Source organism: Rosa chinensis, chromosome 4 (genome assembly GCF_002994745.2).
Source record: "Rosa chinensis cultivar Old Blush chromosome 4, RchiOBHm-V2, whole genome shotgun sequence".
Lineage (NCBI taxonomy): Eukaryota > Viridiplantae > Streptophyta > Magnoliopsida > Rosales > Rosaceae > Rosa > Rosa chinensis.
This window is the reverse complement of record NC_037091.1, coordinates 52,416,432-52,428,787: the sequence shown is the minus strand read 5'-3', so window position 1 is coordinate 52,428,787 and position 12,356 is coordinate 52,416,432. Positions and strand designations below refer to the sequence as shown.

Here is a 12,356-nt window from a genome sequence, read left to right as displayed (position 1 = left end):
AAGGCTGCATGGCTTTGCCTAGCATATTCAAAACCATACATCAGGCCTAGCTCGTGAACTAATATTGGTGATCTGGAGAGTATGCAACAAACTCCCACAAAAATTCATTGTATCCAAAACCAAATGGCTATGGATGGAGAGGCCCGTGATATACATTATTATGCGGCACTCATAAATTCCCTGTAGGTTTCTGCATCAGATCTCCAACTAGGGAGCTCTTGTAAGTTGTAATGGGACCTCAACAAATAGAACAAAGTCCAAGTTCAAGAATGTCTAGGGACAACAAATATATGTATTCATAAAAACATGAACGGCTAAGACTAGATAAAAAATAAGGATGAACAAAGACTATGAAGGAGAGACTGCATATGAAAATTTATCTGAGACCCTGACCAATATTGTTTCTATCGCCTTTGGAAATTTAATCTCCCTATAAAATAGGCAAAGAGAAAAGCAAAAGCAATTGGGAAGGTAATCAGAGCAATAGCCACAAGGGGTAAAAGATCATGATGAAAACCATAATAATCTTGTACGAAGGAAGCAACTGTTTTATGCTCTCCAAAAATTAATATCTCTTTGTCCATGTCTCCATATTGTGAAGTCAGGAGGCCATTTAGTGACCATGATGTAGGACAGATCCAGTAGCACCAAATCCACCACTTCGGAATTTTCTGCACATAACATATTCCCAGAAAAATAGTGTTAGTTGTTCAGTTAAGAAGAGTGTTGGAATCATCCTTTCAAACAAAGGAGAGTTAGAATCATATATACCGGTCCAGGCATGAGGAAGCCGGAGAAAAGATTCAATATGGTGTAGATTGCAGTGGCCAATATCGAAGCTACTTCCATGTCTGAGCTCAAAGAAACTAACAACATCCCAAGGTATACAAAGTATAGAAATGTACAGAAGGTTGCATAGAAGTACCAAAAAACCTTGGAAGCAGTCCAATAGTAGCCTATCGTAGGATATGTAATGACCACATATAAAATTGCTTGCAACATTGTATAAGGTATTTCCATGGCCACCTACAACATTGGTCAACATATATAGTTACAATTACCAAAATACTAATGACAATGTATGTGATCCAAAACCAATTGGCAATGGATGGAATGGCCCAAACCCTTATAAACCCATAGACAATGTCCTTTTTTTCCCATGTAGGATGTGTATATTCTCTACACGTGTGGCGAATTTTCAAGCCATACACGTGGACAACTTTAGATGATGTGGAACCCGTGTGGCCATGAGACATGCACACGTAGGTAACCCGCTCTGATAACATGATAAAGTAATCTGAGGTTCACATCCAAAACCAATTGGCAATGGATGGAGTGGCCCAAACCTTTATAAACCCATAGGTAAGATCCCATTTTTCCCATGTGGGATGTGTATATTCTCAACGGTATGGAGTAATGGACAAGATTACCAAACCTGTGCAAAGGAATAAGCCTTTGATGAGTACATCCCAGCAAATTTTTCGCGGTACAAAACGGTGCGCTCAGTTGCCACATAAGGAAGAACTGTTGAACAATTGTTTATTCCCAGGAATATTACAGCAATGTACATGGACCCAAGTATAGTCAGCAAATCCTGCTCATTATTTCTTCAGGAAGAAGGAAAAAGATTATAGGATTTAGAACTTTGATTTATATTAGAGAATTATATGAATGGTTTTGGAGGAGAAAAGGTCTTACATTTCCTTCCCCTTTTGCCAGAAGATTGCACCAAACAACACTGAGGCAACAGTCATGAACATGAAACGTGCTAGATTGTATTCAGGACTTCTCCAGTAGGATAAGTGTTGTTTCCATAAGCATGCCCTAAACTGCACCCAGCTATTTTGTGGAAATTGGGTGGAAAATTGCAAAGCTCTTGAACCTGGCTTTGGTTTACTTATCTGTCTCACCAATTCAACTCTGTCTCTACAAGTAGAAACACAATTTCAATGTCAAATAAATTAAACTCCTAAATTAGATACATAATGATCATGTGTAGTTTCTTAACAGAAATTGGCCTTTGTTATGTATGCTTGGATACTTACTTATACAGAGTAGATTCTTTATAAATGTTCGCAAAATCTAAACCGAGTTCTGCTTCTACTGAAGAGGAAGTAACTTCTAACATCCATGTTGCGGGGTTATAGTTATCTTTGATCTTTGGTACACCAGGAATACCCTGTCCAGAAAAAAGTATTACATATGAATTAAAGGATCCAGAGAGTATTTAATGAGTGCAGTGCTAGAATTATAAACATACCTCAAAATATTCAATGAGATTACTCGAATGATGGCCCAGACTTCCAGAATAGATAATTTGCCCTCCCGTTTTCATCAGAATTAACTGCAAGAGATCAATGTGTCTTCCTTAGTGACAGGCTTTTTCATCATTTCAACTTACCATTTTAAACAGAAGGAAGTCCTTATACTGTACTAGTACCTCATCAAAAGCCTCAAAGATATCAATGCTAGGTTGGTGGATTGTGCAAATAGTTGTTCTTCCTGTGGCAACTACATTCTTCACTGCACGCATGACAATTGCCGCTGCTCTGGCATCTAGTCCTGATGTAGGTTCATCCATAAATATTATTGATGGATTGGAAACAAGCTCAACTGCAATTGTTAGCCTTTTGCGCTGTTCGGTTGATAGGCCACTTTGGCCAGGAATGCCAACTAAAGAATCTCTTATATCCTCCAATTCAATTGTTTCAATAACTTCTTCTACAAATTTCTGCATGATTACAATCAAAGTAAACTCTTATCATGAAAGAAAAATCCTTTTATTTATGCATTGAAGGAAACTCACAATGATACTATTGTTGGTTAGTTGAGACCATATCTTACAGCTTTTGTGTCTTGATCAATTTCGGGTGGCAACCTCAACCAAGCTGAAAACATAACCGACTCTCCTACTGTGATGTATGGAGAATGTATATCAAATTGTTCACAGTAACCTGATATTCTAGCGAATGTCTTCTGGACTTTGGGATAGCCTCCTATTCTTATATCTCCTTCAATAGTGCCTCCAGTTTTCCTTCCCGAAAGAACATCCATGAGAGTTGTTTTCCCAGCCCCACTGACTCCCATCAATGCTGTAAGAACTCCCGGCCTAAATGCTCCTGTAATATCTTTAAGCAGCTGATGTTTTTTCTGATCGAAACTGTGCCTTTTCATTTCCTTTGCAGAAGGCATAAAGTTAAAATAATTATTTTCCACAATGAAACCAATCAATAATCATTAATATGTGAATATAATTAACTATGATTTGATTACCGGTGGGATGTCAACACTGTACTGCACATCCTTAAATGAGATTGTCAGCGGCTCAAATGGCAGAACCATCTTCCCTGTTTGGTGTGTTAAATATAAGAAATGAAGTTTCAGATTACATAACTTTTCAGTGTCAGTTTAATCTCAAAAAACTTACCTGTTTCTTCCATGGTTTGGGAAAAATCAGCTGGAGTTGATACATTAGCTGACTTTGCACCGGTCTTGTTCCAAGAATCTTGTCCTTTGAGTTGAGATAATCTTTTTTTCGAAATAATAGCACGAGACATCTTTGGAGCTGTATTTAGGTAGAGCTCAGAGGTAAACTAACAAAGTGTATCATAACATAGTAAAAAATATGTCATCTGTAAATTCAAATGAACTTACATTTTAAGTAAGTTAAGGCTAAAACAAATCCAAGATCGAAAATAGCTGTGAACCCGAATAAAGCCCCTACTGATATCCAGTAGAAGTAGCTACCAAAGTTCAAACCATGACTGGTTAGAATTTCATTCCCCAAGGTTGTGTTTCCTTTCGAAACCTAAAAAAGAAGAATGAACTTTAGCTGTTAACATCCATTATCCGACTTGAAAAGTGACTAACTATATCATCTTAAATTCGTGATTCAGTTTTACCTTTTGCCATCGAGGAGCACGGAATTCATTCAGACTTGCAGCTATTTCCCCATAAGTCATAGGAGAACACCAGAATCCCCACTTCAACCAAACAGGTAATGAGGCTGAAAAAGCCAGCCTTTTAGTAGTGTTTGAGTTGTTGTTATCGAATATAATCAAAGGAAAGAAATGCACTTACGTGGTGGCAAAATGAAGCCTCCAAATACAAACATTAGTACCAAGATTAAAGTACCAATAGTTGTTGCAACAACCATGGATCGGAAAATTACTGCAATCAAACGACACATGGATGTTGATGCAAGATGCAGAGCAAACAGCACAAGGAGCTGGCAGAAGAACCTAAAAACCATTTGGTGAAATTAGTGTTTAGCTGGCAGAAGAACCTGAAAACCATTTGATCTAGAAATTACTGTTCTATTGTCACTATGGAGTGCTCTTACCTTTTTATTTCAGGGCTATAACCAACACCATAGTAAGTTATTGCTGTCCACAACACCGCATCACTCAGTGAAAATGGAATCTTCAGGAGAGAGGCTGGAATTGAATAGGACCATGCTGGATAAAGATAGAAGGCTCTTTGCTTATCAACCACTGGTAGTCTAGTGATAGTCAAGGACAGTTCTGCAACTCCATTGGTCATAAGTCTCACAAGTGTATAGAACAATGCACCCATAAAATAATTTGCACTTGTCAAATCCACATCCATCTGAGTACGTATGAATACTGTCGTTGTCAAAAGTGCAGTGATGACAAGCTGTCAAAAAATGAGAGCAAAAACATGTGAGTAGTTAGAATTCAGGAACTCCAGAAGCACTTCCCTAACTGCTGACATCATTAAATAACAAACCTGCGCTGTTTTGAATACATAAACAAAGGAATTTCGTTTCATAAGAAGCAGCTCTCTACCCATGCAAGCTTTGAACAATTCCCATTTTCTGACAGAGTAGATGCTAAATGATAAAGCCTTATCCTGGCCCGGTGATTTCTCATATGGTTTTGAGAGCTCATCAATTAACTTCTTTCCCAAGTAACTTGCTCTGAAAAGCTGAGAGAATTTGTCCACAGAAACATAATCATAGGGAATGTTATCATGCTTCCAGTATTGTGCTTGATCCTTCTTTGAGATTACCTGTAAAATGTAAATGGTAGGAATGAATATTTTTCATTGTTTTCGTTAGGCATGAAGTATTGACTAGAAAGAGAAAATAAAGCATGTTCTGTTCTCGCACCTCCTGAAGATAATCTGCAGCACCCTTTCTTGGTGGGCACTTAAAACCACAATCTTCGAAAAACTGAAGTGCATGACTCCGAGGACCATGGTAAACTATCTTCCCCTCTGCCATTAGTATCACATCATCAAATAAATCGAATGTCTCAGGTGCTGGTTGTAGAAGTGACACCAATGCAGTTGTATCTGTTATGTGCACCAACTGCTGCAGATATGTGACTATCTGAAAAGTCGTAGAGCTGTCTAATCCAGTTGATATTTCATCCATAAATAGTGCTTTTGTGGGACCGACAATCATCTCTCCTGAAAATTGAAGAGAAGAGTGTTTCAAATTAATATTTCTACTTGGGAAGTAATGACATTCATTCATTTTTTAGTACCTGTTGTCAGCCTTTTCTTTTGGCCACCCGAAATACCTCTTTGTAATGCATCACCAACCATTGTGTCACTGCAGATATCTAGTCCTAGCATCTAAGAGAACGCAATATTCTAATTAATTCACACAACAAATTGGGTAGTATATGAAACATCATCTCGCTTCATGTCCAACACTAAATCAATATCTAGTAGAAAAATTTACCTTCAAAACATAGTCAGTTTGGAGGTTTTTCTTTTGTCCTTCAACTGAGATTGCCTGCCAGAATTGCATATGTTAATCTCTAACAGCATTATTATAAATTTATCAAAGGCAATGCTGTTCAATTTTATGGTTACCTTCATGTAGGTGTCAATATCTGGATCAGGAACAATTCCTGCTTCCTTTTCTCTCCTGCTAACCTCTAGCATTATATCTGCACGACCAAATCAAGCTCTGACTTCACATGTCGATGATGGAAATGAAGAACTAACCCGAAAAAAATTCAAAGGAGATGAGGAATGTACCAGCTCTGCTTCCAACACCTTGACAGCGGGCTGAAAACTCGATTGTTTCTCTTACAGTCATCTCAGGTACGTGAAGGTCGTGTTGGCTTATGTACGCTGACGTTTTTTGAGGAACAAACTCATCTAGCTTGTAACCATTGTATGAAATCTCCCCTGCAACCTGAGGCAAACAAAAGTCTTCATATTTTATGACATTTGTCAACCTTCATTTTATTGCTGTTGAACATGTATGTTTTCAAATACTCACCTTCAGGGATTTATCCAGTTTTCCGGCAAGTGCCAATAAGAAGGTGGTTTTACCACACCCCGGGGGACCAAGAAGGAGAGTAAGCCTGCATTTAAGTCCATATTTTATGAGTAAAAATTTGTCTGTTACTGGAAATTTGGCGTCAGCTACTTGTTATATGTTAATTGAATTTAATACATCCTTATTTGCAGAAATTAGTCGACTTGGTTCAATCAAAATCAATTGCTGGTTAATTAGTCTGTCTTGTTCTGCTTTACAAAGATGTGTGTACTCTTCCTAAAGTTAAGCTACCTTAGTCTGTCTGTTGTTTTAACTGTTTGTCCTGAATTTGATATATGTCACTATAATTACTCAAAGAAAAAACCTCTATACAAGAGAACTACTATATTAAGCATGCATACATAAGTAGGTACCTTGAAGGTTTGATGACGCCACTGACATCTGTGAGAACGCTAATCTTTGCATCTTGAGACTTGCACCACATTACCTTTCGAAAAACCTTCATTGAATTATTGGAAAAATGTCAAGCACTCGGGGCAAAGTATTAGCTGAAAGGGTTCTGTGATGAATTTTTGAAGCTGAACAAGATCAAGACATCCATGTATTAGACTGAAGTCAAGGGATGCTTACTGATAACAAGCTTAGAAGGGAGTTCCACAGCGTCGGGAGCGGCTTTCCTTGTACTACTTCACACTCGGCTTCCACACACAAACTCTTGTACCTCACCTCCACAGTTGGCAATTTCACATTCACTCTACAAGAAATTAAAACCTTTCGGTACTCAAAAATTAATCTATACAAGCCTTGATGTGAATTTAAAGAAATAGTTTGTAGTTACCTGTCTATCCTTTCTCTCATTTTTTGTAGCAGCCTCAGATTATCATGCTCAATGTGCTTTATGATCTTCTCAATGAAAAGATGCCTCTCATCTGCTCCCAACTTGGTAACATCAACCACCTTCTTCCCTGCACACTCTTTGCCACTGGTTTTTCCATTTTCGCTATCACCGAGGTCGAAAAGTGAGGTCCTCAGCCTTCTGGATGTAGGCAATCTCTCAATGGCAGCCCACTGCAGCTGAGTTTCCTCATCCTCCTCTTTGATTGAGTAGCTCGAAGCTTGGTGTCGAAACGATGAGTGGACGTCTCTCTTAACTTGTGTTAGCTCCATTAGAATGGAATTATGGTCTGTGCTCCAAGCACTCCTGCTGTTAAACTAACTATAATGCTTGACTTGTATATATAGGTCCCAAAACAGAAGAAGGACTCGGAAGTTGACAAGCACCTTCACATGGATATTTCCAAAGTTTGGTAGAGCACTTTAATGGTGTAATGTGAATTAGTTTTTTTTTTTTCTTTTCTTTTTTTAAGAGGATCAAAGGAATTAGTTGAAATAGTATAACTCTTACAAGGAATAGCTACCGTTTTTGGGAACATCACATAACAATTCTCTGTTAGTTACGCACGGACTTGGGAGGTAAAGAAAGTTGTACTTCATTATTTTTGTAGATATTTGTCAGTTGCATATCAATATTTTAAATTTTTTTGAAGTAAAATATCATCAATTATACTCGATATCAAGATCTGGGCTCATAACCTCATATAAGAGGTTTTGATATATGTTACCTAATCAGTATTCAAAAGTTGAAGTCGTTCAAGCTTATGTTTCAACAGTAGATATAAAGTAAAATTGTGAAAGATTAAAAAATATACACCAAGTCACTAATGATGCAATTAAGTAAAGGGCCATTAAGTAAATTGCCAAATACCAAAAGAGATAAAAAAATTTGTGAAAAGCATGGATATCCCTGAATCGCTTTTCTTGTGATAAAAAACTTACCTTTTCCTAACCAGAGAAAGATCATGTTCCCTACTGGGTGGGGGGAGGTGACAAGGTCATTGTTAAGTCTATCATCGCTTTTGGCATTTGGTGTAAAAGCAATGAACAAGGTCTGAATTCAGTGAACCCTTAATTAACAAGTGTTCACATACTAGTGGGTTTCTCCAGCAATGGAAGAAACCTGGTTTTTAAAGCATTCTGAGAAGTAATCAAGGTGGATACAGGTTTATGAGAAATTGGTCATGGATGTTCGCGTCAACTTAGAGATTCTCTGTGATGGTTTGCTTATTTCATTTGACAGAGACCTGCTGGTTTATTTTTGACATTTTCAAATGAGTAATGTTATGTGAAACACTTTTTTGGGTGTCGCATACATCTCATTTTATGTAACAGCTGATGTATCAGAAAGACTAACATATCACAGAATTTCATTAAATTACGTGGTTCACCTAACATTATTATTTTCAAATAGGTGCGGCTATTGACACTCTACCATTTTCGTAGTTCACTCTACAATCATTTAAATTACTAAAAGATTATATTACCCAAGTGCAAATTGACTAATAAATACACTAATTTTCTAAAATTCAAATATGTAAGAAAAAAAATCAATACATAACCAATTAATTAAATATACATACTACTTAATTTCTCATTGGATAAATTAATCTTCATTTTTCTCCACTCAAATGTGAATTTTTTACTATTTTTCGTCTTTTTGTTGCCTTCTCATTAGTGTGAACTTCATCAAAATCTTTGCAATACCTTTGTGAACACCGAAAGTGAAAATTTTAAAATACAAAAGAAAAATCAATCTCTTCTTCATTGCTCATAATTATTAACTTACTAATATTTGATATAAATTGAAATAGACGAACATTGAAATTGAAAGAAAAAAAATGGAAGTAAATCTAATTATGATTTCATTAGAAAACTTTAATATATTTTAGTTTTTTATTGGTATAAATTAAATGAGAAATTTAAGTTTTAAAAAATCTTTTTTAATTGAATATATCTTATAAGGATATTTCTGGAAAGAAAAATGGGTTAGATAAGTAAATTTAATAATTGAAATTAAAATATAGGGTGTAATGAGTAAGTAGGTAAATAAAGAAAATTGTAGGGTGGCAATAGCCGCACCCTTTTCAAATTTATCTCCTTGATTTATGGTGGAGATCATTTTATATAAGATGGGGAGTATAATAGGATATTCCAAAAGGAAATAATACAAACGAAAGAGCAATGGCGGATCTAGGTATAGGGGTGGGAGGACTCAAGCCCTCCCCAGACTTTTGGGTTAAAAAAAAAAAACCTATATATATATAATATATTTTTTGTTTGTATGTATGTTCGTTGGACGAAGCCCACCCAAACTCTCGAATTATCGAAGTCAAACTCCTCTCTGGTTCTCTCATTCTCTCTGTCCATCTCAAACTCTAATTCTTTGTCTTCTGCTTCTCCTAAAAAATGCCTAAATTTCAGACTAAATTCAATCGTTGAACACTTGAACTCTCATGTTCTTATCTTCTTGCTCCTGCATTCCCACACTTGTGTATAATTGTACTAAAAAAAAATTTTAAACTTCGCTAAAGAGACACATGAATATGTAATTCACCCCATTTTCATATCTTAAATCCGCCACTGCAAAAGAGAAAAGAAGATAAAAGCATGAGTCTCAGTCCCAAGTCCAAAGGACCTTTTCCTTGAGAAAAAGAAGGAAACATCAAATGTATTATTGAGTTGTACAATTCCGATTTTCTATGTGCTGATATCATCTTATGGGGCCATCCCACTGAAATCAGCACGCAATTGTGGCGCTAGTTCATATGCTAAAATAATCATCGTGTTCCACATTCTTAGGGGCCGGATGATTGAGACCAGAATAGTAATGTGAATGTAGGGGAGGAGAATGGAGTAATTCTAGTTGAGCATTAACTTTGTTTCTTTGAGTTTTTTTCTTCTCTCTATATTTTAATACTTTTTGGGTTTTACATAAAGGTGGGTATTTTCACGAATCAACCATCCAACCCGTCAACCCCCCCTAAATCCTTATTAATTACATGTTGATGATTTCCAACCAAGTAAGGTCTCTGATATATTGTGAGAAGCATAATTATATTTTTATTTTTAATTTTTGGGTACTCGTGAATTATACTTTTATTGTTATTTTTAGTTGAGTAATTATTAATTATATGTGGGTGTTCCACAACAGAGTAAGAATTTGGAGTAATTATTTTATGGTTCTGGATTACCACGTAACATTGTCATGTGTAGGGACGTAGCTAGGATTCGACAATGGGGTGGGCTAAAGTTTTCGGGCGAAGCCCAATTTTTTTTTTTAATGTCTCTATAGCCAAACCTGCATAATATCAATGAATCTCATCAACCCATTCCCAATTACGACCTCAGTCACCTCACCCTAAACACCAAACATCACGATTCAAACATCATCAGCATGGGTATTGGGTATACTGTGTTTACCTGAGAATCTGAGCATCAGGGATTGAAGATTTGAAGCCTTCAAGAGCATTCAAGGAGCTGCACTGTCGCAGAGAATCCAAAGATGCAGACCGCAGTGGAGGTGGCTCTGTGGACGGTGGCGGAGGAGGCAGCTTAGCTGCTCAGGCGGACTGAAACTCTGAAAGGGGAGGTGGCTCGGTGGCTGAAGCCTGGAACTCTGGAAGGTGGAATCAAAATTGATCTGAAGTTTTGAACGGGGAGACAAGGAGAGTGAGAGTAGGAGGTGGCTCGGTGGACTGAAACTCTGAGATTGGAGGTGGCTCCCGGCTCCGTGGCTCGCAGCGAATGGAGGTGGCTTTGTGGCTCGCAGCGATTGGAGGTGGCTCCGTGGCTGGAGCCTGGAAGTTGGAACTCTGGAAGAGTGGAAGGCGGAACCGAACTGCAGTTCTGGACGGGGAGACTACGGTCTCGGGACCGACAGCAGCAACCCAACACTCTTCGAAGCATTAGTATTTATTTTATTTTATTTGGGTTATACGCATACTTGACGCATTTTGGGCCAAATTCTCCCTTGGGCTACAGCCCAAGTAGCCCTATGAGTCGCTACGTCCCTAGTCATGTGGTGGTCCGGGTCAATAATATCACTTAAATTTTCTGAGAGACGAATCATAAATAAATACAAGTCATATGGATCAATGACATCAACCCGAACCACCACTTGTATCATGGTCCAAGACCATAAGATAATTTTCCAAGAATTTGACATACATGCAACAAAACATGAGAACCTTTCTCATTAATTACTTTTGGGTGTGGCTATTGCCACCCTACTATTTTCTTTGTTCACCTTACTTGCTCATTACACCCTACATTTTAATTTCAATTATTAAATTTACTTATTTAACTCATTTCTCTTTCCAAGAATATCCTTATATGACATATCTAATTAGAAAATAAATATTTTTAACGAAAATCTCTCACTTAATTTATACTCATAAAAAAAATTAAAATTTATTAAAGTTTCCTAATAAAATCATAATCTGATGTACTCCCATTTTTTTAATTTTTTTCCTTTCAATTTCAATGTTTTTTTTTTTTTTTTTGATCAGGAATTTCAATGTTCTCTATTTCAATCTATATAAAAAAATTAGTAAATTTACAATTATGATCAATGAAGAAGAGATTGATTTTTTTTTTCTTCTTGTTTTAAATTTTTACTTTCGGTGTTAACAAAAAATATTGCAAAGATTTTGATGAAGTCAAAGGTAATAGTTTTGTGAATTGAATAAAGAATTAACGATGAGGAGGCAATAAAAAGACAAAAAAATAGTAATAAATTCAAATTTGGGTTGAGAAGTGATAAGTGGTTAAAAATGCAGTCATATCTTCATAATTGCTTGGCTATTGAGTCTTTTGTTGGCCTAAATTATTCTAATTATATCATTTTTCTGATTTGCTAGGTCTGATACTTGGATGAAGGAATTGGACAATTAAAGGCCCATTGCTGCACTTGGACTTGGAGGTGGATACGTTGACTTGTGTGGTCAATTACTAATATGTATAATTAATTTTTGGAGAAGAGATAAGCCTCTCACGTGACCAGCTTCCTATCCTCTTCTCTACTCATTTGAAGACACTCCTTTGCTTTGCAAAACGCAGCTCAAGCTTTTCTGACATTCAGATTCAATTGCCTTCTAATTAAGGGGATTGAAGGGGTACCTAGCAATTAAGAAGAGCCCAGTTTTTACAAGCTCCTTGAAGTCAGTAGAAAGAAGAGTTCAATTACAATTGAATGTCTTCA

The 12,356-nt window shown here is 36.7% G+C and overlaps 1 protein-coding gene across 1 annotated transcript; it reads right to left on the bottom strand.

Moving 5' to 3' along the window:
• Window positions 1–12: 12 nt before the first annotated feature.
• LOC112197293 (pleiotropic drug resistance protein 3) lies at window positions 13–11,108 on the bottom strand. Its single transcript, XM_024337915.2, has 26 exons — window positions 11,100–11,108; window positions 10,455–10,514; window positions 7,098–7,471; window positions 6,890–7,013; window positions 6,673–6,758; window positions 6,260–6,344; window positions 6,013–6,172; window positions 5,845–5,921; window positions 5,711–5,764; window positions 5,511–5,601; window positions 5,132–5,433; window positions 4,750–5,031; window positions 4,343–4,656; window positions 4,081–4,241; window positions 3,903–4,006; window positions 3,655–3,808; window positions 3,428–3,565; window positions 3,274–3,347; window positions 2,845–3,177; window positions 2,441–2,731; window positions 2,261–2,344; window positions 2,046–2,179; window positions 1,699–1,926; window positions 1,436–1,607; window positions 772–1,026; window positions 13–671 (listed from the first exon to the last, which is right to left on the bottom strand). Exons 1-26 carry the CDS (start codon window positions 11,106–11,108, stop codon window positions 405–407), a joined length of 4,413 nt encoding a protein of 1,470 aa, XP_024193683.2. The 3' UTR covers window positions 13–404.
• Window positions 11,109–12,356: the final 1,248 nt, after the last annotated feature.